This window comes from Chironomus tepperi, unplaced genomic scaffold, assembly GCF_022539635.2.
Source record: "Chironomus tepperi strain 1889 unplaced genomic scaffold, CSIRO-AGI_Ctep_v1 contig_337, whole genome shotgun sequence".
NCBI classification, from domain to species: domain Eukaryota; kingdom Metazoa; phylum Arthropoda; class Insecta; order Diptera; family Chironomidae; genus Chironomus; species Chironomus tepperi.
In genome coordinates, this window is record NW_027226459.1 from 3674185 (window position 1) to 3702170 (window position 27986).

Below are 27986 nucleotides of genomic sequence, written 5' to 3' on the forward strand. Positions count from 1 at the left end.
ACCAATTTACCAATAACCAATGACTGCATCCACAACAACAACACAAAGCCAGACAATCTGCCCACAACCAGCACACCACTCTTCAGTAATATACAAAAAAAAAATTATTCTCAAGTCTTACAAATCACAAAAAATAATTAAAAGATACGTAAAATCAAAGATTAAATGTTTAAAAAGTGAAGAAAAATGCAAAAAATCCATCAAGTGAATGAAAATTGTCAAAAAGTCATCAAAATTCTCAACCAAATAAATTCCAACTAAAAAAGTGAAAAGGAAAAATTCTTCTCGAAGAAAAAAAAGAAATTTACAATAAAAAAAGAGTTTTAAAATTGTGAAATATTTATAAATTGAAGGTGAATTAAAGTGAAAAAATTGCAATTTTGCATTCATTTGAGTGCATAAAGTTTCTTCCACATTTAAATTTGGTGAGTGCTGAAAATTACGCATTTTTTTTTCTTTTAATAGGAAATGAAAATTTTTTCACTTTTTTTGAGACATAAAAGCATAAATTAAATTATTTTAAGACCAAATTTTTCCTATGTTATGCAATTTTTGTGCATATTGTCTGCATTTATAGTTTCCAAAGCAACAACAAAAGATAAGATTATTGATTTTTTTTTCTTTCATGTCAATGCAGCAAGTTTGGATGCAGAACGTTGCAAAAAAATCTATGTCGTTGTATTCGTTATTGATACAAGTTCTTTCCATTCCTGTTCTTAATATTATTTTGTTTATTTTGCTCGCAAGTTTTTTCAAAGTTCATGTAGCAACCGAGTGTGTAAATACAGACATATGATGACAATAAACAGGAACAACAGAAAGAGAAAAAAATAACTCATCTGAAGCTTCGAAACAAGCGAAAGTGATAGCAAAATAATTTTAATTTATATGTGTGTATTAGCGCATATTTGTGGAATATTTTTGGATTATTTTCGATGAAAAATTAATCGTGTGCAGTTTTTTGTTGTCCATAGAAATGTGAAAAACACAATAATTATTGTTCAGACTTAAATATAGTTCAAGCATTTTCAAGGACAATTCATTTCCTTATTTCTATTGTGATGGAGAAATCGGATATGCGTCTGGTGTTTTTTTGCTATTTAGTTACATCCGGAAATGTGATTATGAGATAGAAAATTTGTTGTGTAGTACATATTAAGTTTGATTCGTGATGATGGATTTAAATCCGGGGTTAAAAATCAAAATTTTTACGATTTGTGCAATTTTTGTCGATTATAAAATAGTAAAATTTTGATTTTTACGATTTTATTAGTTTTTAAAACTTTAAGTTTGAATTTTATTAAAATTGAATCAATTTTTCCATACAAAATCCAAATCAATTTGCTTAAAATTGAATAAAATCGAGATTTTTACAATTTTTTTATTTAAAAAATTGTAAAATTCACTATTTTTCTCGAAAATGTCTGAATTTTGATCAAAACATTGTATTATAAGCTAGTTACATATGTTTAAATAGAACAAATCTTTAAGTCCATCAAAAATCCGACCCCAAGTCGCCATTCCTCTAACTTGATGACAGATTCAGTTTAAACCAAGTCAATGAACTGAACCCGAGTCACGTCGACCCGGTATCGTATTTTGAGTATTCATACATATTATGAATTGATAATATTGATCATAAGCTTTTTTTCTTGTTTCTTATTTCTTGTATAAGTCTGCTGCATTTTGATACTGTCTTCTTTGTCTCCTAATATTCAAGTATTAATACATTCATTAAAATTCATCGACAGCTATTTTTGTTATAAAACATTGAAGAAGTGATGCAGAAAAATACATAATCTTGGAAATATGCTCAAAAAGTAGTAAAAAGTAGCAGTAAGTAGTAATTTATCACCAAGTTTTGAAGATTTCGGGTTTTAAGAAGGACTCCAGATGGTTTAATAGATTATATCGTCGATCGGGATCACTGTGCCATCTGGCAAGTGGTTTGAGCTTCTCAGTACGAATCGCCAGAAACAATATTTTGTTATTTTTGTGATACCAAAAGCCACGACACCAGTTTTAAAATTCAAATTTTTAATCGATTTTATGATAATTTGTTCATATATAGAGTAGATAGGGTGAATATAGTGAGGCTTTACAATCGAATCATGGGAAATTCAGTTCTATACAATATTTATACTGACCTAACCCACAATTTTTCACCTTTTTTACACCATGTGCCTTTCAAATATTTCACAAAATATCTATTTCACATGACAAACAGCCAAATTACGTGCATTAAGAAGCATCGATCATAAAAATCAGTCAAAAAATATTCATGTAATATCGATCCCATATGTATATATATTTCTTCTTTCACTGTTTCCTTTTGTGTTGGCAATTTATCATCATCCACATCGCTCTCTTTCTCCGTGAAAATGAATAAAATACACAAAATATTGCTGGATATTATAAAATATAGTCAAAAAAATTAATTTAGTGTGTGTGCTAGTTATGACTTACCGTAATGCATTACGTGGGTTAAGATATTCGACAAAAAAGCAAGAAGAAGACGCGAAAGAGTTTTTATTTTTTTTTGCAGTTATTCAGCTACACTTGTGGTATTTGTGGCGAAGATTTTGATGACGTCTTGTCGATAAGTAAATGTCAACTGGTTGTAGGAGTCTAAATGATGTGCTTTTATCCGTAAATTAGAGCTTAAATTGCTATTTAAAGGTTCATTGTTATTGCAATGCTCTCAAAAAATTCTTCTAGAAAGTCTTTTCAAGGTTTTTGATACAAAAATAAATGTTGCAGTGCTTGCTTCTTGAGCATAAATTGAAAAAATTATGACGAATTTGATTATGATTTATGATGCTTGCTGGCTGTATCAAATTAACTATACGCGAATTTGTGCATTGATGGAATGGAAAAATAAAGCTTTCATTTCAATATGTGAAGCATGAATTATGATTCACTTAGCTTTTAGGACGGAGAAATGTATCAATTTCAAATTATTTTAATGAATAACAATTTAAATTGATTTTTATCTTGTTTGATGAGCTTTATCTTGTTGCTTTGACAAGTTTTATTCTAATTTATGCATTGTAAAGGTCATAAGGGGTTGTTCGAAAGACACACGGCAATAAAAAGTCAGAAAATTGTGTTTCCAGATTAGTTTGACTAAGTTAGAGCTTAATTAAAACTATTTTGACTAGATTAGAGCCGTATTTCGCCAAATCTAGAGCTACAGAAATACCACTACGGTACCTAAAAGCAGAGTTGATGCCATGTTTGAATTTCGAACTGAAGTCACACTGATCTGGGGGATCTAAATAGTCAAAAAATGGCCTTTTATTCAATAATGTCTGACTTTTGACATATGAAAACCTGAAATGACATAGTCATTTAAAGAACACATTCAAAAACTTAAGATTTTCATACTAGTACTCTTAACAGCCAAAGAGCATGCTCTCATGGTACTTAAATACAATCATGGTACCTAATAGTGATTTCTCTGCTAGGGCCCGTCTCACAAAATGATAACAACTTAAATAAACCTCATTCATGAATCATCCTCAACCAATTTTCTTCAAAACATCATTCCACAAAACCAGCATTACCACATTTACATATCGTCTTATAGCATTATATGCAGCCATCAAACCACTTTTGTCTTCGTTGACTTTATCATTAGAATGAAGCATAAAGTAGTTGTATCTTATGATTAGATTATTATGATAAAAATGTACTATATATGATTATGTCGTGGAAATATTCATTCTTTTGTTTAAATTAAATATTATCGTGTCTGAGCAGAGTTGAATTTGTGGTATTGAGTCATATGTAGGGGAATCTGGTAATGCTAGAGCTAGGCTTCTGTGGTTGAGTGGTTAGGCAATAAGCCGGAAATCTGTTTCACTCATTTGTGAGTTCATGGGGTTAATTCTCACAAAAAACCCCGATCTCTCAACCATTATATAGAGTGATGGCCACCCTTTGTGCCGCAGCACATTAGGGTGCCTCAAAAATGTTACAAATGCCATGAATCGTATGTATTTTGCGGTTTCTATCAAAGCTTACTATCAAGTTGTGCAGCGAAAAGTGAAAGGCAGACCACCACTGATATCCAGTGTTGTCGGTATGCCAAGGATACACCCAATGCTCTCAACATTACAGTTTCCATAAAATGCTTGTAAATGGAGCATTTTACTTGATTATTAAATTTTAAATCAAGAACTGTAATCTAAAATGATTACACAATACTTGGAAGCAGATTGTTAACTAGGTCATGATAAATTTTAAATCAGGTCAATGGAACTCTATGTTCTAGTTACATTGAAGTTCGATATTTTCTTGTAAAGTCATTCTTTGATGTAGACAGAAAGGTTTCATGGTGAATATAAATTTACATCAAAAATTTAATGATTTATTCTTTTTAGTCGTGAATTATTGAAGAAAGAGGATCCAAAATTGTAAAATTTGAAGCCTTTCAGATGCTAAATTGAGAGAAAATTCCAAAATCCAAGAATCTAACTTAATAATGGCTTATAAATAGCCACCTAAACTTCTAATATTAAACTCAATAAATCTAACAATTTCCTATAATTTATCATCTCTTCATCCAGTTTATAAATACTAATATCGATCACCCCAAGCTCCACTTCATGTCTTATCTCAATTAACACAAACATATCCAAACATTCGTCCAAATCCAATTAAATTTTCAAAGAATTTCCTACGCAATAACCGCATACAAATTATCTATAAAACAGCTGTGAAATCTAGCAATAAAAAGAAAAGAAAAAAATCGAAAAGCATATCCAAAAAAAAATCCACAGCGACTTCGTAATTCCAGAAATTATAACATGCTGCTTACGCTCTTTTAATGTGTCTATATAATCATCACATCTCATAATAATCATTTGTGCAAATGTGTGGTGTTAACATAACTTTTATATGTATTTATATATATATTTTGAGGCATTTCGCTTGCCGCAGACAGCAGCAAAATATAGAGTATAAAAAATTATTTCCTATTAGTCTATCTTATCTTGTCTCTTTGCTCATTCGTGAGTTCAAATGTTCATATTATTTTTACTTTTCTTTTTTTTTTTTTCGCTCAAAGCTAATGAATAAAGATGAACTTTGTTAATTAATTTTAATCGTTGGCTGTATGACTGTATGATGGTCGTTTTCACTTATTACGTATCATTCTTAGTCGGGGTCGAGATTATGATAAACTTTAAATTATTTTGTTGCCGAGGGGAATGGGGAGGAATTTGATTTTTAGCCTTAGGTAATAAATGAGCTTACTTCACTGGCCGTACAGATCCACTGTGATCCATGGCCTCCCTCAGATGTCGCCTAAAGCTGGTTCTATTTCCAGCTTCCGCCTGCCAATTGCCAATACCAAATGCAATGCTGTCTCTAATAAATGAACGGTCCGTGTTAATAGAGGGAATTGTAATCGATATTAATCAAGATCTTGGATGTTATGCTACACTAAATCACTTCTTTTACATGATTAATTTTGACAATTTGCCAAAGATATTGACTACCGAAGCTCAAAGTCGACTTGAAATCCCAATTGAGTCGATCCGACTTACAATCCTAAATATGAATCAAATTCGAGCTCTGCGTCGTCTGTTCATGTGCTCGTTCACATATTACGTTCGTTTTTAAAGGATAAAGTGGGTCTACGGCTTAGTAACAGCGTATAAAAAGCTAGGGAAGTCCTGAAAATTGATTGTATTGCTTATCAGAATATGTGAACGGCTCCTTATACCAAAATTTAATCTAAACCACACAACAGGACCACAACCAACCCTTTACATATAATTACCAAACTCCACATCCAAATTTTGCCACAATTAAAAACCATAGAGCTATAATTACCAATTTCTAGCATCACACAACATCCTAATGACCCTTTGAGCTCAGTACTAAATAAAAACGGGTAGCACGCAAGAATGAAATTGTGTACAAAAGTAATTAGATGCTTTTTTAATAGAAAAATGTTGTAAATGTCAAAAGACGATGAACAAATGTATCAAATTATTATGTGCTTTATTTATGGCTCGACAAAAATTTTTCTTCGAGAACTTTTTTTTTAGATTTTGTTGTTGTTCTGTGACGCTTTTTTGTTGTTGATATTGCGGTTATTGTGTGTGTTTTTGAAAGCTTCATCAACTTCATTTCAGTTTTTTGAGACTTTAATTGAAAAGAAATTCGCAAATTGAAAGCTAAATATAAAATAAAATTGAGTAATTGAGATGCCACTCTCATTTCTGTGAGACTTTTTTTTGGGATGATTTCCAATTTATTTTGAGCTTAATAAAGTGTAGAAGATTTAAAGATATAGTCTGATTGATTTGAGGTAGATTTTGATTATTTTTAATCAATAATGAAAATGTCAAGTGGTCTGTTGTTGATGTAGTTGGTGATTTTTACTGAAAAAATCAAGGAATTCGTCTGTAAGACTGATATTTAGATTGTTTTTCAAAATTTTGAAGAATTTTGGATTTATTGAATGAGTTAAAGGCTGCTGATCGGTCAGATTTCCACAAGTGGACCAAAATACGGTAGAACTAGTTATTACTATGTGAGTATGCTCATAATCAGAGCTACAATGAGAGCAAAAAATCAAATCAAATTCAATGTATTCCAAAAGCCACAAATCAACCCAATTTTCAAAATACTTCATAATCTTTTAATTTATGGCCTTTAAATGAGTGTTTTTTTCCTCTTCTAAATTGATAACTTAAACAAAAACAATTGATAAAAATGTTCTAAGTCGACCTTCATTTCGAGAACAATTCATCAAAAATAGACCAAAACCAGTTTTTGTTTTCACAATCTTTTTTATCACTAATAAAAGCACAGCTGTCTGTTCATTCAGAAATATATAAAAATCCTTTTGTAATCCAACACAATCATTTGTGCTCTATAATCAGCACAGATAACAGAAATTGCGCTTCACGTCAAAAAGTCGACCGACAACTGCAATTAGCTTCAGCAATTGTTTACGTAATTTTTGAATATAATTTAATTAAATTAAATTTATTTGGGGGTGCAATTTAATTTTAAATGTACACAACTGTAGGCTCAGCGGTTTCAGCATGTATGAAAATGTCATTTTTCATTTCTTGGTGAATGAAAATGAGAAATTTGAAATTTTTTGGCTTGATTTATTGTCTAATTTAATTCGTTGAAAGAATCACAAGTCTCTTTAGAATAGTAAACAAACCTATTTGTGCAAAGAACTATAAATAATTCATCATATTTTCCTTTGTACCTTATTGATTTGTTGATTTTGGAGCAATATTTTATGAGGTAAAAAGTTGATTGTGTCAGCAATTTTCATGTTGATATGTTATTAGACGACTGACTGAATATATGAGGTTTTGTTGATAAATCGATTAGTTTTGTTGATAGAAAAAAAAGCCAGTTAAGTAATTGATCAATAAAATAAACTTATTATATTGATTTATGGCTTGAATGTCCAGTTATTTGTCATGAATAGTGTATTTGATTTGTTAGAAAATGGAAATATATTTAGAAATAATAGTCACGTGCTGTCTTGCTTACTTTATTGATTTGACAAATCAATTTCAATCCATGACCTTCCTTATATGACAGTTGAAGGCTAGTGTTTTTGAGGATTCATTCTAAACTGCAAGTATTTGGCTAAAACTTGCAGTTCTGCAATTTTGAGCGAACTGTAGAGTACAGCGAAAGCTTGCAGGACAGCAGAACTAAAACTCATGAAGTTCAGGACCTACAGTTCTTGACTGTATCCTAGATATATTGCTGGCTACAGCTTAACAATTGATAATGCAACCAAAAAGCTCGAAAGGTTAACAAATCGAGCATTAAGTCGATATCGGCCTGGTTTAAAACTGTAATCGATATTGACTTGACACAAAGACAAGAAGCTGTCTCTAGGCCACATTTACGGCCTTATTGGAACAGTGTGTCTGTATAAATCAACAACTTAAGAAGCTTTGCTATTGTAATGACTCAGCGATGTAATGCTGAGCGTAACAGGTGCCATATGGTTGTCCCACTGAGTCATTTTCCCCAGAGTCTTTAAAGGCTCCATCGCAGAGCTTTAAATGCTCCTTGGGGAACCTTCTCTATTTGTGATGCTAGAAAATGGGAGCATTACATACCAAGTGCAACACTAGAACATTGTTCATAAATTCAGTCCCAAAAGTAAACTCTATGATGTTTTGGACCATTTAAATCTGCTTAAATCCTTTCCGTCCGTTTATACACCCACACTTCACATCAGATTAAACACACAGACCTTCATTAATGCCATCCTAAACTACTCTATCCCACCCAACCATCCTACACATATTATCACATGAACTTATCATATTAAATGTCACAAAATAGTCTGTCTGAAACAAACACAGTAAAAAAAAAAGAAAATTCAAAAAGTCATTCAATCAGTCTGACATTGCAGTCGGAGCCCTTTAGAGATTAATTGATAAGAAATGAAAATCATATTCTTTTTATTTCATCGATGATAAGTGGCCAATTAGCTAAATTCGTATGTCACGAACATTAAAACATTTCATTCAGCCTAATGAAGACCGTGACCTCTAAAATACTGCGCATGTTCTGGATGAGCAAAAAAAAAAATGTAGTTGTAAACAGTAAAGAAGAAATTTCATTATTTCTGGATCACTTGTGGATGAAGTGTGAAGTTCGACATAGAAGTTTTTTGTGATGTAATTGTGGTTGTTACAAAATTTTTTTTTATCATTAATTAGCAACAGCTTATTCAATAAGCTGTAAGTTTTTTCATCAAGTGCTATATGCCTTCATACCTCTCCTACCTAATTAGATTGTTTGTTTGTTGCTGTGTAAATATTTGTGACTTATTTATAAATATTTAATTCTCAATTTTTGAAATACTATTGGAAAATCTATAGACAGTCTTTTTATAACTGCACATTAAGCCTCATATAATATTCATAATATCGAAAATAGAAGCAGCACATACAAAAATACTGAAAATTATTATCATTACTGCTGTGTGACCTTCACTCAGCTTAAAGTTTTTCTTTTCTTCCATGAGCTTCCAAATGTTCTGACTTTAATGTAAAAAAATTGACTGCATTGTTGCATAACATATGCATTTAAATGGTTATTTTAGTTTGTGGGAAGCTTGAGGGTCGTGTAGAGAAGATGTTCATGTTTTTTTTGGATTTGAGGTACATTTTACTTCATTGTTGAATGGACGTAGACAGGAGGGGATCAATTGGTGGTCGAATCTGGCTTAAAATTGAATTAAGCAAGGATAAATTGGGATTTATTAATTAAAAATTGAAATTTCTTTAGAACATTGTTGGATAACCTTTTATATTTCGTGGTACACCTTAACGGCACACAGGTTGTCCACCACTGCTTTAGAAAAAGAGACCGGGAAACGCCCTTAGAGATTAGCCAAGCATACGTTAGAATTAGATATCAACTGAACATTAGCTTGTCATCAATAGATTATGACGTATTTTTGTCCACTTGGATTAACCTCGACAGAAATCGCACACGACATACGGTTTATGCCATTTCCAAAAACTTTTAACGACACACAGTTATCCCACCACTGCTTTAGAAAAAGAGACCGAGAAATCCCCTTAGAGATTAGGCCTTAAGGCTTCTAAAGTTTGATTTTAACCAATTCCATGGATCGACACAGTTCGGTGATTTTTCAATCCAGTCTCAAAAACCCTTAATTAAGCTCATCCTTAGAACCTCAACCTCCACCCCCTAATACCCATCATTCCCCAACAAACCCCCTTTTTATTACAAACCATTAAACATTTTATTGGATGTACCGCAAAATGTTCGTGTTTAAAAAAGTTTTCTTATGAATAAAAAAAAATTTAATTTTTGTGGAAATTCCTTTAAGTTGTTTAAAGGAAATGCAAATGATTTGCATTTTTATGAAGCTATTGTGTTTCGGAATCAAGTCGATTAGACACAATTCCGTATTAAATTTGTGAGATTTTTATTTCTACTGCGAAATTTACAAGATTGTAGTGCAATTATCATTTTAAATGATCAGATTATGTTCTCACGTGGATTAAAATTCTAAGAAAAATTGCTAGTTGTGTCTACACATCTGGTCTAATATGAACTACATTATATAATGAATGATAAAGCAATTAGTACAATGAATAAGGCCAATTAGAGCATGTTCATTGATTAGAATAGTATTGATTTCATTCACTGTAATTGAGATGATATGAACTTTTATTCATTTTGGTTTAGAAAAATATCATGAAAATGTATCAATATCTAGTCGGTTATATACTTTGTTTAAGGTCAAATAGTGCATTGTTGTTTACAGACTGATAATTAAATTATCAATTGGTCACAGGTTGTGAGTTGCAATTTGTAGTTCAATTTTTACTGACCGCTGTAAAATTGTAGAGCATTTTAATAAAAAGTTGGAAGATATGTAATTGGAAGTGAGGTTATGTACGATAGAATGAAATTCTATGGTTTGGTTAGTTTGGATAGTTCTATAGTTTGGTTTAGTATCAGTGGTAGAGGATGTAAAGTGCTCTATATTCGTTTGCTAACGTTGTTAGTGCGACTTGATCTAATTAAATGCTAACATTTAGTCAGAAAGGCACTCAAAGCAGAAATGATAGTTGCTTCAAGGTTATGTGGTTTACATGAAGTCGGACCCTATGCCAGTCATGGCTTTTTGGGAATACAATTTTTCTCATTTTCTACTGTGTGTGTTATTCTGTTACAATGACAATGGACACATTCCTATCTTAATCTGAATCTACGCCTCTTTTTTGACACTAACTTAATAATTTACTATCCTAAATTCTGAAAGGATTCAGGTTCAGTTAGAGGTTTAAGAGCCCCCATCTCCCCATTTCTCCATCGTAGCTTTCTTACTTACTTCGCAGGCCGAGCAGATCAATTGTGATCCATGACCGCTCTTAGTTTGCATCAGAATCTGGCTATAACGTGGGCAACCGGTTGTCAATTGCAAATGTCAAGTGCATTACCGTCTCTATCGACAGTATCTTTCCATGAGTTCTTGGACAGCCCCTATCGTAACATTATATAACTAAATCAAAAGCCAAAATATTTCCTCCGTAACAAAATTATGAATATATCCTCCTTTCTAAGAGTAACGCAATCCCCAAACATTCCCCAAGTAAAAGATATCTATCTATCTACAAATTACAACTATGTGCATTGAATGAAAACTTTATTAAAAAAAACTGCAAGTTCAAATAAAGAATTGCAAATAAATCAGAAGATTAATGTAAAGAAAAATGAAAAACACGATTCGAGATCGTGCTAAAACATAAGTGAATTCTGATGTAACGCAAGAAAGCACGATGCAGCACTTGTCGAATATTTCGTATGTGAGAAGCATAAGTTTTGTTGTTAAAAGTTTTACTTGCACTAGCTGTGAATCTTTCTAGATGGAAAAAATCAATAGTATTTTCAAGGAATTGTGTAAATTAAATCCATAACATTCTTTTTGTGGATGTTTGTGGAATAGCTGCAAGTTGAATTGGATTTTGTATGGAATAGTCGAATGGATTGAATATAAAGTTCAAGTGAACATCGAGCTCTTTACAAATTAAATTCATAAATTCATCGACAGTCTCAAAAAATAAATTTTCATTTCATTATATCCAGTCAACCCAAACAAATCAAATTTTATAGTCACAATTTCTCATTATTTTCATCTCGTCCACAGATTTTTCGTCCATAAAATAACATCACAGAAGCTATTAATAGCTAAACAATCAAAAAAATATTTGATATCATCTAAAATTGTGCAATGAAACAATGGAATCAAGTTGGAATTCATCGTCGTCGTAATTCATCGGTAAGTGACTTTTTTTTTTGAACTTTCTTTACAGAAATAAAAAGGCAAATTATGCAATCTATTTTAAGCATTTTAGTTCATTCATAAATAATTTGTATCAAAATGAATTTTTTCTGCATGCTATTGAATGTTCATTCAAATGACTGACATTTTCTCTCTTTTTTCTCCGTTCTACAAATTCTATTGAACTAACTGCTACACGAATGTGCTTTTACTTTTTCAATATCGATGTGTATTCCATCAAATGATAACAGAGGAAATTGCTTCTGTTAAGATAATTGAATTGAAATGTTTTGAATTGATATGAGTTTTAGGGGTACTTGAGACATTGAGAATGTGGAAGAAGATATTGATTTTTTCGGAATAATTGTCAGACATTAGACAGGAGCTATGTAAACAGTTGGTATACAATGTATACAAATGGTTGAGACTACTAGCTAGACTAGGAATCAAAGTAGCTACAGCTACAAAAAATTCTCAATTTTTACAATTTTTTGAATGGAATTTAGTATTTTTTTTTTTCAATATTTCTTATTTATTTCCTTGGCTGACTCTCATGTGTGCCTTTTATCATGCATAGACAAAGTCTCAAACCGGATAATCCTGTGATACCAACGACCTTTTCAATGGATATAATTGACTTGATTATTCTTCTTCCTCGTGAAGAACTCTTGCTGTCCTCAAAATATGCTATTGTTAATCTTACTTTTTGATTAGGCGGTCCATTGCCGCATTTAGAGAACGTCTGTAGATAGCTCTATCCTTCAATAACTTCTACCAATTTGGGAATTTGAGAACTGTTGTGTCTTTATCAACACAGTCAATTTATATGTCTTAAACCTAACCCAAACAGTACAAATTGGGCAATCGATTAAAAATTCAACATCAGGCCGACGTGACTCTGTCAACAGTTCAGCGTTACTCTCAAGATTTAACCAGACCGTCATGATTCTGACATGGTGTCTAATTTTAACCAGGTCGTTGTGAAGCTGATATGATTCTGGGTTTTAAGCAGATTGTCGAGACTCTGGTATATTGCCAGGTTTTACCTAGATCAGCGTAATTCCAACATGGTGACCGATTTAAACCAAGACGGTGTGACTCTGTCTTGGTACTGAAATTAAGCCTAATCCGACACAAAATCAGAGTTATGCCAGACTAAGCCCGAATTTTTGATCAATTTAACGATAAATTTGCTACTCAAGTTCCCTAATGTAGAGTACACATCACAATAATTCCAAAAATATCCATCAAAAAGTACCCCAGAGTACTGACTTTCAAGAATTACTCTTCAAATTCCAAATAAACCATTCAAACCCAAGTTAACATCAAATTTAAAAAGCAAATATATGCAAGCTCAAATAAAAATCTAATCAAATTTGTTATTGAGATGAAAATTCAATGCCAATTTGAAAGCAGCTCGTAGCTTCAATGAAAAATGTGTAAACAAAATTGCAAATGTGTAAAAAAATTCTCACAGCAAATAAGATATTTTTGTCGCTGGAACGTTCGAGATACAAAAAATATTCATCATGTGCTATATTTTTAGTCGTTCTGGAAGGCATCAGTGAGTTTGGCACATTTTCACTTCCTTTAATTTATCTCAATTTATCAATCGTAAAATGAAGCCAAAACTAGCTTTAAGAGGTAAAATTTAAAAAAATCCTAGTCATGCCTGACCTGCCGTATCTCGAAAAACATTTGGAGACAAATGTCTGTGCAGCAATTATCTGGTTAAAAAGGCAACGAAAACAAAATTCATTTTTCTACTGAAAGAAATTGGAAACTTGTGCATTTCGGATGGGTCGCACTAAATGTTTTGTCTCAGACTTAACAAGCCATAACGTATGCATTTACATACATATTTATGTTCATGACATAAAATTGCTATTATTTAAGTACAATTCCACTCAAAATGGATTTGCCAGAATGAACACAATGGAGTCTTTGTAATCAGGTAGTTCCTCTCTCTTCCTCGTTATACCATCTAAATTCTATAAATATATGTTGATTTTACCTGCGTCTTGTCAGTCACATTTTGGATTTCGAAATTTGTAGATTGTGAAAAAAAATAAAGTTGTTGCTTCTGCCAAATAGCGAATTATGGATATTAAAGGACTTTCGTTGTTTATCATAATATTGTTAACATTCCTAAGTGTGGGCGTTAACTGTCAAAATCAGGAAATTTACGAAAGAATTCCAGTAATGCCGCCTGCGCGTCGTCCAATGCCTCCGGAACTCAGTCATAATAATCATCATAATAATAGCTGGAATAGCGGATTTATGCAAACAGCAAAAAGCTTTGTTGCTAGTCCACTTGGACAATTTACAATGTCAATGGCTAAAGAAATGGTCGCACGATCAGCTGGTGGAAATGAAGTATTAAGTTTGAATATGACGAGTTTATTCATTTTAGTGCTGTTAAAGGCATTAATATTTGCAACTGGATTACTTGGTGCTGGCAATTGGGGTCAATATGGACGTGCGAGAATGATGGAAGGTAGTAAGTCATGGTACAACAAGGTTTAAGTCTCACAAAATACTCAAAAAAATATTTCCCAAAGGTCAAATTGTCGACAATGCGGAAATGCAAATATTCTTGGGATTCCTAGCAGCTGAAGGCTCAGGAGGTTCTGGATGTCTTTATCGTGCCGTTTGCATCGAGCCTGAACATGGTGCTGAATATTTGAAAGCTGGTCGAGCACTTCTATCCGGATTTGGAGTCTTTGATCCGTAAATCAAAACTTTTTTTAACCCTTAAAAAATTCTAAAACAAAGAATTTCTTAATTTTCAGTTCTGTGACAAGCAATCCACGCTACAATGAATATCTACAGAATATTCAACAAGCTGTATATGAAGGAATGCAAAGTGCTCCATGCGATATGATTTATAGCTGCAATATTTAAATTATGTACTCGTGTTTAGTGAATGAATTAAATGGATGATAATTTGAATTAAGTAGGAGAATAACGACCTTGTGACTCTCATAATTGAACTTGATGTTGATTAAGATGAAATTGGATTCTTCCTTTAAGCTCTAATGCTCTCTGCGTCGTACATCGTTAAGTGAATTAATATTTGCAACTATAATTTTACTTTAGTGAGGAAATTAGCTGATATTTTTATGAGATTTTGTGAATTTTTGCTAGATTTCTGTGTAGAAAATGTGGAATTTAAGGATCAGAGCTCAAATTGTACTTCAATCGAATTTAAAACATAAAATCCGAGTCGGCACCGAGCTCTCTTATAGAATAATGCATTTTCTAGGTAATATAGACTGTAGTTCAAGTTGAAGGTCAAGAGAAAGCTCAAGATTAGATTTTATAAATGGAATTTTGCTCAAATTTGTAAATATAATGTGCTGAGATTTGGCAGAATAACAAATAAAGCAGTAAAACTGAATAAAGTGAATGATAATGTAGAAAGCTATAAAAGTCAATTTGATAGAAATAAATGACTGATAAAAGAGGTAGAAAATAATGAAATGAATAAAATTTACTTGTTTACTGGATATTTTATCAATTTTTTTATCTAGGTAATGGGGTGCATTCAAAGGGAAGGGTTGGTTTGCGAGCTAATCTCCTTTCCTCATTTTTTGAGAAAATTCTTTAATTTAGTAGAGTTTTTGGAGTCAAAAATGTAAAATTCTTGCCTAAAACGGAGGTTTTGACACTCAATCCATCTCCAACCTCTCTAAACACCCCCATACCTAATTTAATATTTTTAAAAGCAACCTCAATAAAACTTTCCATCCCAACTAACACAAATCCTCCTTTTATGTGACAATAAATCTTTAAACGAGCTCAATAAAAATCATGAATCTTCTCTAAGAAGACATTCTCAATGCTAATTAATCGAATAATCAATTTTAATGCATTCAATTTATTTCCAATGTATCATTTCCAATTCATATTACTAGTTTCGTGTCTCAACAGGGTGCACAAAGACATAAATATCAATTTATTGCCAAGATCCCTTTAATGGATGAATGAATTAAATTAATTAAAATTGAAATTGTGTAAATATTTAGATGATATTTGTTCTTAGTGACACAAAGTAGGAAGAGGAGTCTATATGGATTCTAAATGGACTTTAAGCTACGTAAGCTTGTAAATTGCTGCAATATGTAGTCAATAATAATGCTTAAAGGGCTTAGTCTTATGAGGAACTGCGTTTAATAATCTATTGTACCATATAGACCCACAGTCTATAGTAAGACCCAAACCAATTGGAAGCCTAACTTCGCACGACATCATTTCAATCGATTTTAAATTCAATTAGATGAGGCTAGTCGCTGACTTTGAAAATTATTCAGAACAAAAAGAAGTGAAATTCGATTCAATAGTTAAAAAATAATAAAAAACTGAGTCATTTAATTAATTTTGTTATCGAAAATTTTACAGGTACTTAAAATTAGACATGCGATAAGCAAAATCGTGTGATGAAAAATAATTCAGTGAATATTTTGGAAAATTAAATTCGCTGAATCAGAATTTAAGCATTAAATTTTGATGATTTTGCTTGAAATAATTTGTTGAAGTTTGAGTTTTTAAGTAAAGCATTAATAATGCAGAAATAAGCATCGAAGCTGAAAACTTCCGGTTTATATAAACACTTTTGCAATCATTCTTGGTTATAGTACACTAATGTGCTGAGATTTGGTATTTTTAATGCAAAGCAGAGCTCGAAGTTTTGCTTGAATTGATTCTACTTCATACAATGTTTGTGTTGACTTAAAACTATGGTTTTCTGTACGAATATATGGTCAAACTAGACATTATTTCCCTTATAAGCTAAAAACATACTTTCAAGAGTTTGATCTACTTAAATGCACTAGTTGAACATACTCATGAGCTTGCATTGCTCTTGATATCATGTTCTATGTCTTTTAGGGGCCATAACTTATTTTTGCCCGCTCACAAATAAGTTCGAATGTTACAAAATATACCAACATCCCCTCATTTCCAAGCCCAGGTTTATTTAATTATGTCTGATTTTTACAACAATTTTTCCAATCTGAATTAAGATAAGAACTCACTATCGTTGATTTTGATATCATTTTATGAATTTTGTTCATGCAATGGAAACATTCCCAGCTGATTATTAGTGAATCATCTTTAATTATTTTATTTTTGAAAACACTTAACATCCATGACTTGTCACAAAATAATTGAGATCTTGTTAACAAAACAAGAGAGTTAGAATGAATAAAAGCAATATTAGGACATGAAATAGGCACTTTATTGCAGTATTTAAGGTTCAATCGAGTATTATTTGACCAGGTTGGCATTTTTGCATAGACAAGTAAAGAAACAAGTAAGGACGGTCGAAAATTCACTTGACTGGACTTTGTTCTAAGGTCGAATTTCATCGAATCTGGTCTTGAGTTAGAGATAGTCATGATGGTATGTGATCGGATTTTTGGCAATTTTTACGCCAAGTGGTAAGTCATTTGAAGTGTATTGTGTCGCAAAGGAACGACCTGACTTAATTGACAATTATGAAAACTTATCTAATTTTCTCTATCATCCCTTCCATTTAATGTAGATTTAATAATTGCCATTCTGTAAATGACTAGTTCTGAATGTGTAATTTAATAATAAAATTAATTAATAATTTTGCATTTCATTTCTTTTTTTAATTTTAGAGTTTTAAATAAACATGCATTATTGCTTCTTAAATGAGAAAACCAACAAAATTTTGGTGACATTATCACGTTATAAACTGTCAAATAAGACAAAAGATAAAACTATTAAACTTAATAAGAAATCCAAGGAATGTGTAACAAAAAAGCTGCATTCAAAATGGACCGATCATATGAATGTTGTAAAAATCGTTCAACATTGTGGATCTTGATGTTAAATTTATTCCTGTTACTATCATTTGTACATAATAGCATTGAAGATGATACATCGACATTTAGTGGATGTATTGTAACTCCATTTATTCATTCAAATCGTTATGATGATTTTTCCGTTGGAAGTAACAATTATTATGATAATAAAATAATAAATTGCACGAATGTTGACGTAACGGACATCAATCAGAATTATTTTACCGACACTGATAAATCCAAGACAGCATACAAGCAAATTATTTTGAAAAATATTCGTACACCAAGTGAAAATTACCTCAACGTGACTAATGAGCAACAGACTGAATCATTATCGTATATCGATAGTGAATTGACGGATGGGCAGCTAAAGTCAATCTTCCATAAGAAGAATTACAGTCGACTAAAGTATGTTGATATCAGTGGCAATCGTATAGAGTCATTTGACTTTTCAACAATTTATCGTCTACGTGAATTAAATCTAGCAAGAAATTCCATCCGTCATCTAAATGGAAATGCGTTTCAGGGCTTACAGGATTTGAGACATTTAGATCTGAGTAGTAATAAAATAACAGATTTAAGCAAATCATCTGATATATTCTATAATCTATCACAATTGACTGTTTTGGATTTATCAAATAATACAATTAATGATATACCAAGACATATGTTTTATGCATTAGGAAATTTAATTCAATTAAATATGGCAAATAATAAATTATTTGTATTGCCTTATCAAGCATTCGAGAGTATGAAATCAGTTGAGATAATTGATTTATCAAATAATCTACTCGTATCGTTCCTGGACAATTTCTTTATTCACAATTTCAATCTTAAAGTATTGCACTTACAAAATAATCGATTGCACGGTATCAATAAGAATTCATTGTATGGCCTCAAGGAGCTTCATACACTCGACTTATCTGATAATAAGATCATTCACATCGATAGAAATGCATTTGATACACTTGATGGTCTTAAATTTTTAAATTTATCTAATAATGGAATCGAGGAATTATCTCATATTGTATTTCTACAATTAAAGCAATTGAGGACAATTGACTTGAGCTTAAATCATCTCTATAATCTACCATTAGGGATATTTGCTAATCAACATCAGCTTATTGAGATTTTTATGGATAATACAAAGATCCAAAAGCTCAGTAATTGGATAAGTCGTACAAATACAAATGTTACGGTCAGCAAGGAAGTTCTTAAGAATCTAAAATATTTATCTTTGCGCAACAGCACAAACCTCAAAATTGTCGAGTCATGCTTCTTCTATAATCTACCAAGTGTCGAAAAACTTTACATCACAAACAGTCAAGTGACATTCCTACCCAAGGGTATCGGTGAAATGAATCAGCTTGTTGAACTTGATGTGTCAAATAATCGTTTAGAATTTATACCAAATGGTATTCAACATTTAGTCAACCTGAAAGTTCTAAACTTGCTAAACAATGACTTATTGTGTGATTGTCATATGGTGTGGATGCTTTCGTGGATTAATGAACTTGAAGCTAAGAATAAAACACTTCCATATGACTTGCTACGATTGTCGGAACTTAAATGTCGTAATGGATATCCTGGTGAGTAATATTTACTAGTTTTTAAGGTTTTGTGGATGATTTTGGTTGTAAATTATGGAAATTTTGAATTTTTCTTGATATTTTCATGATTTTAAGTTTAGTTAAAATTATTATTGGACTTACCTTTTGAGATCCAAGTCCTAAAGAAGCTAGACATCTCTAATTAACACAGTAACCAACGAGAAATTTGTTAAAAATATCACTCTTCAAAATTCATTAAATTTTACGATTAATTGCTGATATTTTCTTAAAATCTTCATGCGCACATTAATTAAGGAACTATAATTTGTTATTTCCACTTCACAAATATTATTTAATTGCTCTCTTAATTAGTTAATTTAATTATTTCCTATTTTTCACAATTTTTATTTACATTTTCTCAAAAAACTGCAGCCAACTTCAATCAGTACTTTTCTTAATCATTTAAATTTCAAAAAACCGTTATAAAATTAATCAATAATAAATTCAATTCTCTCCATCCACAGGTGATATCCTCCGCATCTTAAAGCACATAAATTGTGTAGCACCATTCTTAATATCAGCAACACCAGATCAAGAATACCAAGTGTTCACCGACGCCATACTCGAGTGCAGTTTTGCTGGCACACCTGGACCCGAGATTGTCTGGAGAACTCCAAAAGGAATCATTTTAAGACACGATGACAACTATGAAGCTGATCCATCAGCAAAATTCCAGCTGGATCAACATCATCGCTCTGTACTTAAAGAGACAATTGAGAATGCAAGAAATCAGCAAAATTTTGATTCTGAAACTAAGCATGAAAGCATTAATACGAGAATTTGGCAAGGACCGGGCATTACATTACTTGAAAATGGCTTTCTTAAAGTCCATAACTTATCGAGAACCGATTCAGGATTGTATACGTGCTTTGCCGTTAATATTATGGGAAATGCAACGAAGGATGTCAGGTGAGTTACACGTCTGCCGTCCTTGTAATCCGATAAATGTGTAAAAATAGCTGAGTTGTTGGTAGAAAGTAAAGGAATAGCAAAATTCATTATAAAAATTGCATTCATTGATAGCAAAAATGCCAACAGCGCTTGATATGCAGTCGAGACAATTGAAATGCAGAAAAAATCAATGACAAAGTTGTGAACACAACTGAATGATTTTGTTTTGTTCCAACTCATCCATGATATAAAATGTTTCAACACTCATGTTTTTATAATTAGTATGTGAGATTGCGTCACATTTTTACAATTAAAGCTGAAAAAGTCTGTTAAATGACGTCGGTTCAATGATTCTTGACAATACTTGTCATTGTTGTTGATGATGGTAATCAAGCTTTATGACTTTGAAGACTTTAATCGCATTTGTTTAATGTTATTTGTTGTCAACTGGATTTAGTATTGATGGTAGATTGACTTTTTGGAAGAATTTTAGGTATTTTATACAATTTTGAGTTTTCAGTGTGTCGCGACACAACTGAGAACTTATTGCGATACCACATTGTGTTACGACACATTTGAGATCGGTTTGAGATACAGTAGTGTGTTGCAACAGAACTGAGAATTTGTTGAGATGGTTTTTGTGTCTCGACACAGCCATATTTAGTTGCGTTACAGTAATGTGTCTTGATAGAATTTAGATCGTGCCGCGACAGTGAGATCAAGTTGCGATGCATTAGTGTGTTACGTCACAACTAAAAGCGTGTTGTGATACAGTAGCATGTCACGTCACAACTTAGAACTTGTTGTCATACAGTAGTGTGTCGTGACACAACAGTGATCATGTTGTAATACAACGAAGATTATGTTGCGATACAGTAGTGTGTCACATCACAACTAAGAACGTATTGTGATACAGTAGTGTTTCGCGATACAGCTGAGATCATGTTACAAAACTCTTGTATGTCGAGTCAAAACAAAGATTGTGATGCGATGCAGTAGTGTATAGCGACACAGATAAGTTCATGTTGCGAAACAGATCATATTGTGATACAATAGTGTGTCGCGACACAACTTTGTTCGTTGTATTCATGATAAAATACAGTAGTGTGTCGCGATACAACTGAGATCGTGTTGCGATACAGTTGTTTGTCGCGTAGCCTAGCTTAAGTGACACGAACCTTAATAGATTCAAATTAAATGAATAACTTTTGTTTCCTTACAGATTAGTAAATTCTAATAAACTCTTACACATCCATTAGTCAAACTAGAGTACACAGTTGTGTACATAACACATTAATATCCAATCATCAAGCACTATTCCTTAATTTCTCATCAATACACACAGCAATCAACCACATTCATAGAACTTACTCACTCATTTTTACGAAAAATTTTCTATATCATTATAGACTCCTAATCGACCCAATCATCTTTTATCGTGTTAAAATTGGCGGTTTAGTGACAGGATTAATTTGTGCATTTGGTTTCCTAATACTCACGTTATTATTCCAACTGATAAGGAAAATCTTTATCCGCTTCAGAATTATTGATCTAATTTGCATGAATTGTTGCTCGTATTGTTATAAAAATGATAAAACAAAAACGAAAGCACGACAAATTTATGCAATGTTGGATTCAATTGAGCATTACAAGAGTCAACAGTTGGAAAGATTGCGTGAGAATTATGCGCAACAGGTAAGACTGACTCTTTGATTTTGATAAGAAAAACCAAAAGCTAAAAAAGAAAATTCTTTACCCTAAGTTTACCCCTTATGTCCCACTTCCCCTACACTCCAATACAACATACAACTCATAATCATAACTATAAACCTTCTTTCTTCTCATATTTTTTCACATAAAAATCAAAATTAAGGTTGCTCGTATTAAAGAAAATTGTACGCAGCAATGTGATTGGATTCAGAATAGCTATTCGTCACAAACAAAGAATTTACGTGATATACGCGATATTGGAAGTCATCATATATCAGCAATGCGTGAACAATACAGTGATCAGGTATGACTTTTACATTTTATTAAGATTACAACGATATTTTAGGAATGTAAGGAGACACGTGTGTGATTCTGTATGGTTGAGTGAATGGTTGGATGTACAATGCATGCCTAAATGGCATAAGTCAGTCAAAAGATCAGAAATCCAGCACCAGAGCGACGTGACTCTGGAATGGTGCCGGATTAAAGCCCATCTCAGTATCAAACCGAACCGGGGCATACTGCCGGTTTTAAACCAAATCCGACACAAAGTCAGTGAAACGCTTGGCTCTTGGATGTTGCTGAACTAATACCCAATCCGTCATCAAGTCAGGGTCAATTCATCTGGGCCATAGTGCCGGATTTAAACCAAATCCGACTCCAAATCAGAGTCACGACGGACTGTGGTATAGTATTAGATATAAATCAAATTCGACATCAAGTCAGTGTCTGGTGAGACTCTGGGATGATGCCGGACTGAAGCCCAATTCGACATCAAATCATTGTCAAACTGGACTTAGGTACCTAATTTAAACCAAATTCGACATCAAGTCAGTGTCACGTGTGACTCTGGGATGATGCTAAATTGAAGCCCCATCCAATATAAAGTCAGAATCACGCTGATTTGATGCATAGAGTCAGATTCAAACCAAATCCGACGCCAAGTCAGTCCCACTCCGGACTGTGGCTTGATTCTTGATTGATCAATCAACTTGCGTCATTCACAACAGTTACTCTATATCCAGAGACTGTAAGCCACAATTTAAAAATAAAATCTTCAACCATTACAACACGTAGTCATTATTCTATACTTAAATATAGAATTATATGACTAAAGTTCTTCAATTAAAAGTGCACTCAGAAGCCACAAGGTAAACCACAAGCACACATGCGATATTATTGTGGTAATTTTATCTTGGATTGTGTTTAAAACCACAATCATGGTAAATGTGAGAGATGCCATAATATGCTTGAATGATGATTCCGAGTGGTCTTCTGTGTGTGCATCATTTGTAGCTTTATTTAACCAAATGATCTGACCAGAATGGCATATGGTGTAGGATATATGAAAGAATGGGGTTTCCAAGGGTTGTGTGACTGTGGGGATGAGTTGGATAGTATCTGAAGGTTGTCATTGAATTGCTCACTAATTAGTTTATGTCATTTTAGGTCAAACGTGTCCGTGAGTATTCAACAGGTCAGCTGAACTGGGTACGAGAAAATTACGTTTTCCAACGCAATAAAATTCGTAAATTTAGTGCACATCAAGTCCTAAGACTCCGTGAAGGCTACAAATATCAACAGCAAACACTTAATAAAGTCCTCGAAAATCTTCCAAGTTTCTACTTTGAAAATTGTCGTGGACGTGGCGAGGACGAAGAAAATGTTACAGATGAAGGTATTTTTGTGCTGCACAAAAATTTTTTAGTTCTATTTTTGGCTTTATTTTTTCATAATTTTGTTATTATTAACATTAGGTCAAGTGGATGACATCCAAGTGCAATAACTTTTAATTCTTATTTAGTATCATAGCTTAATATCAATATTTCTTATGGACCATCCATAAATTGGCATTTTAAAGTAATTTTTTTAAACAATTTTTCTAACTGGACTGTATTGACATTTGGGATCATTTCATAGTTCATAATGTTACACAGTGGTGAATTTAGATTGAATTTTCGGAATACTTAACCGAAACATGACTTTGATAGGCAAACACTTCATTTAAGTTATACCTTTAATTGCTAACAAACATTCCCATTACTTTTTGTTTGGTGCTGTTTATCATTTGTGATTTTGATAGATTTGATTTATGTATGAACAAATATTTGTGTAATTAAGTGACTCAAGGATTATTTGAAATGTTAGACCCGAACAGCACAGTACAATAAGGCATTTAAATTGCTAATTTCCTCTATCCGCTTTCATCCGGATGAAACATGCGACAATCCATGCTGCACACTGCATTCGCGAGGGTACGTGTGGGTACGCGGCCTACGTCATTGAGTTAACGGCAACTCAATAGAGTGCAATAGAGAGTCGACTATATAGTTCGCCAGAGCACCGTTTCGTTGAATTTACAGTAAGACAAGAAGTTGCCCTTATGGCATCGTAACGGGTGATTTTGTCCAAATTTTGTGGCAAAAAATACGGTTTGTCGCATTGTGTACCTCAGGTTAACTCCTAATTTTGGCCCATTTTTACGATAAAGACTGAAAACTGTGCTGTTCAGGGTTGTGCTGATCAATCATGAAACAAATATACTCAATGGACACCTCAATATACACTATACAAAGTTATGATAACAACATTTTAGAACATTGAACTTAGGGAACGTTCGGATATTACGTAACATTGAAAAGAGCGTAATTAGAAATGAGTTTGTGTTAAGAAAAAATATCGAAGGATACTCCGAGTCGACTCGACTCGACTTCGAGCTCTGATTTATAGATCAGCTTCCCCCTGTGCTTACACTCATCCTCGCCACTTCGACTCACCATCCTCTCCTCATTAAGCGTTTTGTCAATGTTGTACAAATTTTTTTATGCTCCACCACATCTTTGTGGTAAGCCACAACCGAACCATACAGACCATGCAGCTCATGGCATATTCAAATCATTTAGGTGGCACAAAGTTTGAACAACACAGCGTTACGTAACATCCAAACGATCCCAATCATAAATCAAACTCACTAAATGATGACAAAGTTCACAAAACATTTCATTTAAGGCAAACATGCCAAAAACTCCCAAAAAGAGCAATTAATCATAATTTACATATTCATACTTAATGTTTGCAAAATTTACATGAATTAATCCTCATTAAGTCTAATAATATTTTGAGTCACTTAAGTGCAGACATACCCAAAATATATTATTAACTCATAACTTTTTCTTAATCTTTTTTCAAGCCTTTGAAGTCTACCTTAAATCAAAAATAGAAAAGCTTGCAAAGCTCGACACACAAAATCTCGATTGCAAATCTCCTGACTATCATGAGCACTTTAGTGCTAAATCAATTGACGAAAGTAAGGCATCTGTCTATTTTACTCCAAATGATGGACATTTGTCACCGCTGCCACCACAGATGTCACCGATACATGTTAATTATATGAATCATGATCACATGTTGAATGAGGCAGCTGGTGGATTTGATGATCGTGCTCCATGGCGTGCAGTTGCACTTCGAAGTTCATCAAGATCGCATCACAATCCAGGACAAAGACATAGTTTCCAACTTCCTGTTGATTTTATAGATGAGGACGATGAACCGATGGGTAATTTCATTGTTCCTGATCCAGTTTATACTGATGAACCCAAATTCCAGGACGTAATTGAGGAATCAGTTGAACATGGATCGATTCCATCACTTGCTTCTAATTCAATTGGACGACACAGTTCTAGACGAAGAAAGAAAAAGTATGACAAAGAAAAAAGCTTCTCAATGGTTTCCGTTGAGAATGAGGCTTTCCTGATGCAGGATATGACTGACTTCTCGAAGGGAGCTAGACCAAAAATATGTGATCCACAAAAGTATAGAAAAGACTCAAAAGGTGAGTTTATTGGGGTAATTTTGATGGTTTAGTGGACTAAGGCAGAATTTTGGCGGACTTTTGTTGAAGTCGGAATTCTGTCGGACTTTTTTTTAAACCATAATTAATTTATTATTTTTGCTAAAGCCTGAATTTCAGCCGAATTTTATTTGAACTAGAATTCTGGCAGATTTTTTGATTATACAGACTTTTAGCTAATTTTTATCTGAATCAGAATTTTGACGGACTTTTGTAAGAGCTAGTATTATACCAGAATTTTATTAAAGCCAGAATTTATGCAGATTTTTATTAGAATCAGAATTTCAGCGGACTTTTGTTAGAATCAGAATGTCAACAAACTTTTGTTAGAGCCAGCACTTTAGCTGACTTCAGATTGATTTAGAATTTTGGCTGACTTTTGGCCGAATTTCATCTGGGCCAGAATTTTGGCGGATTTTTGTTAGAGCTAGTATTTTAACGGACTTTTATTAGAGCCAGAATTAATGCAGACTTATGTTAGAACCTGCACTTTAGTCGACTTTAGTTTGAATTAGAATTTTGGCAGACTTTTGAACAAATTTTATCTGAGCCAGAATTTCGGCGGATTTTTTTTTAAATTATGTTAAATTTATATCGACAATTAAGACAATTTTATTCAATTTTAGACATTGCAGTCGACACCCACACAATAAAAAAGGTCAATTCTCAAGTGAATCTTGACGAAAAAACAGGAAAGGTTGTCTCAACACCGACCAGTGATGATTGTGATTTAGCATCTAATATAAATGGCAGCGATAAATTTATCTCACCAAAATTATTAAAATTACAAGCAAGTAGTAGTCTACCAGACCTACCCGGTACAGATCAGCATGCAACAAATGCATCATCAACAACAACATTATCATCAAATATTAATAATCAAAGTCAAATGTCAAGCATTGGACATGGTAAACTTGTTGTTTTGGCATTAGAAAAAGAGAATATTAATCAAATTGATGGTAGTGCTGATACTGATAATCAAATGACAAAAACGAAAATAAAACTCAATATTGATCCGACATCGTCATCATCTGCATCGTCTGTAAATCTTGATTTTAATGGTGATTTAATTGCCACAGATATCAGTACATTATAATTAGTGAATAAGTGTGAAGTAGATGGATATTAATGAGTGGAGATTTTATGGGTTGTGGATGTATTGAAATTTTGAATATATCTATGGTGTACAGCATGAATTATAATACAAAATATATAGTTTCAACGGTCGTTCTTGAGTAATGTTGGGATGTGGGGAACCTCAAGGTAGGGCTGGACGTCGACTAGGCTTTTGTCAGAGTGTGGCCGTCTCAAATTCGAGTTTTTCGACATTAGATTGTCGAAAAATTCGAACATTTCGGACTCAACTTGTTTTAAAATAAAAGTTTACGTTACGAAGAAAAGTTAGAGTAACGGTCAAAAAAAATTTGAATTTTAACGCCAAAAATTCTTTTTTTTTAAAAAAAAAATAACGGTCGTTTTTGAGGCTTTTGTATGGAGTCTAGTCGACTTTAAGCTCTGCCTGAATGTTGGAATTTAAAATAAATCTGACTAAATCCTTTACATCATTAAATTCAACAATTTTATCCTGATTACACATAAAATATAAATATTTTATTGCAAAAAAAAACTATTTTATTTTAAAATGAATAAAATTACTCTATTTATGATAAATTCAAATAGAATTTTATCAGAAAAATTTAAAAGAAAAATAAAAATTTTAAAAATATTTTTGAAATTCTTTATGAATTCAATCTTATTGGAACTAAATATGGATAAAGATAGATTTTTCATTTATTTCTATCTCTAAATTAAATTTCAAATTATATTTCAAAAAATTGACCATTTTTTTCGTTTTGAAATTCGAATTATAGAGTTTTAAATACGATCGATTTGTAAATATGATGTAATATTGCGGGGATTGGGGGATTTGTTAAGGATGGAATTGAAAGAATTGAATTTTGAGATTTGAAGTTTTGAATTTGAAAATTTGAAAAATTGAAAAATTTGATTTTAAAATTTCTAAATTTATTTGAGTTAAAATTAATTTTGACAATTTAAATTTTCAATTTTAAAATTTAAAATTTAAAATTAAAATATTTAATTTTCAATTTTAAATTTATTTTAAATTTTCAATTTAAAGTTTTTAAATTTTCAATTTAGTATTTTAAATTTTTTTATTTTTAAAATTTCAAATTTACCTAATAATTTTTTTAAATATTTTCAATTTTAATTTAATATTTTTTAAATTTTCAATTTAATTTATT

The 27986-nt window shown here is 32.2% G+C and overlaps 2 protein-coding genes across 3 annotated transcripts; both read left to right on the forward strand.

Annotated features, from left to right (window-relative positions):
- Positions 1–113: 113 nt before the first annotated feature.
- Positions 114–27174, forward strand: LOC139093538 (uncharacterized). The gene is made up of 9 exons (XM_070644282.1): positions 114–425; positions 11696–11827; positions 17476–19250; positions 19736–20180; positions 21572–21857; positions 22036–22176; positions 23322–23550; positions 25063–25704; positions 26349–27174. Exons 3-9 carry the CDS (start codon positions 17606–17608, stop codon positions 26816–26818), a joined length of 3858 nt encoding a protein of 1285 aa, XP_070500383.1. The 5' UTR covers positions 114–425; positions 11696–11827; positions 17476–17605; the 3' UTR covers positions 26819–27174.
- On the forward strand, positions 13458–15295 carry LOC139093539 (uncharacterized). Of its 2 annotated transcripts, none has more exons than XM_070644283.1 (3): positions 13458–14330; positions 14392–14560; positions 14623–15295. In XM_070644283.1, the coding sequence occupies exons 1-3, from the start codon at positions 13931–13933 to the stop codon at positions 14732–14734; spliced, it is 681 nt and encodes a 226-aa protein (XP_070500384.1). In that variant the 5' UTR covers positions 13458–13930; the 3' UTR covers positions 14735–15295. The 2 variants fall into 2 exon arrangements, with proteins under 2 accessions (XP_070500384.1, XP_070500385.1); XM_070644284.1 differs by having other exon boundaries at positions 13458–14327.
- Positions 27175–27986: the final 812 nt, after the last annotated feature.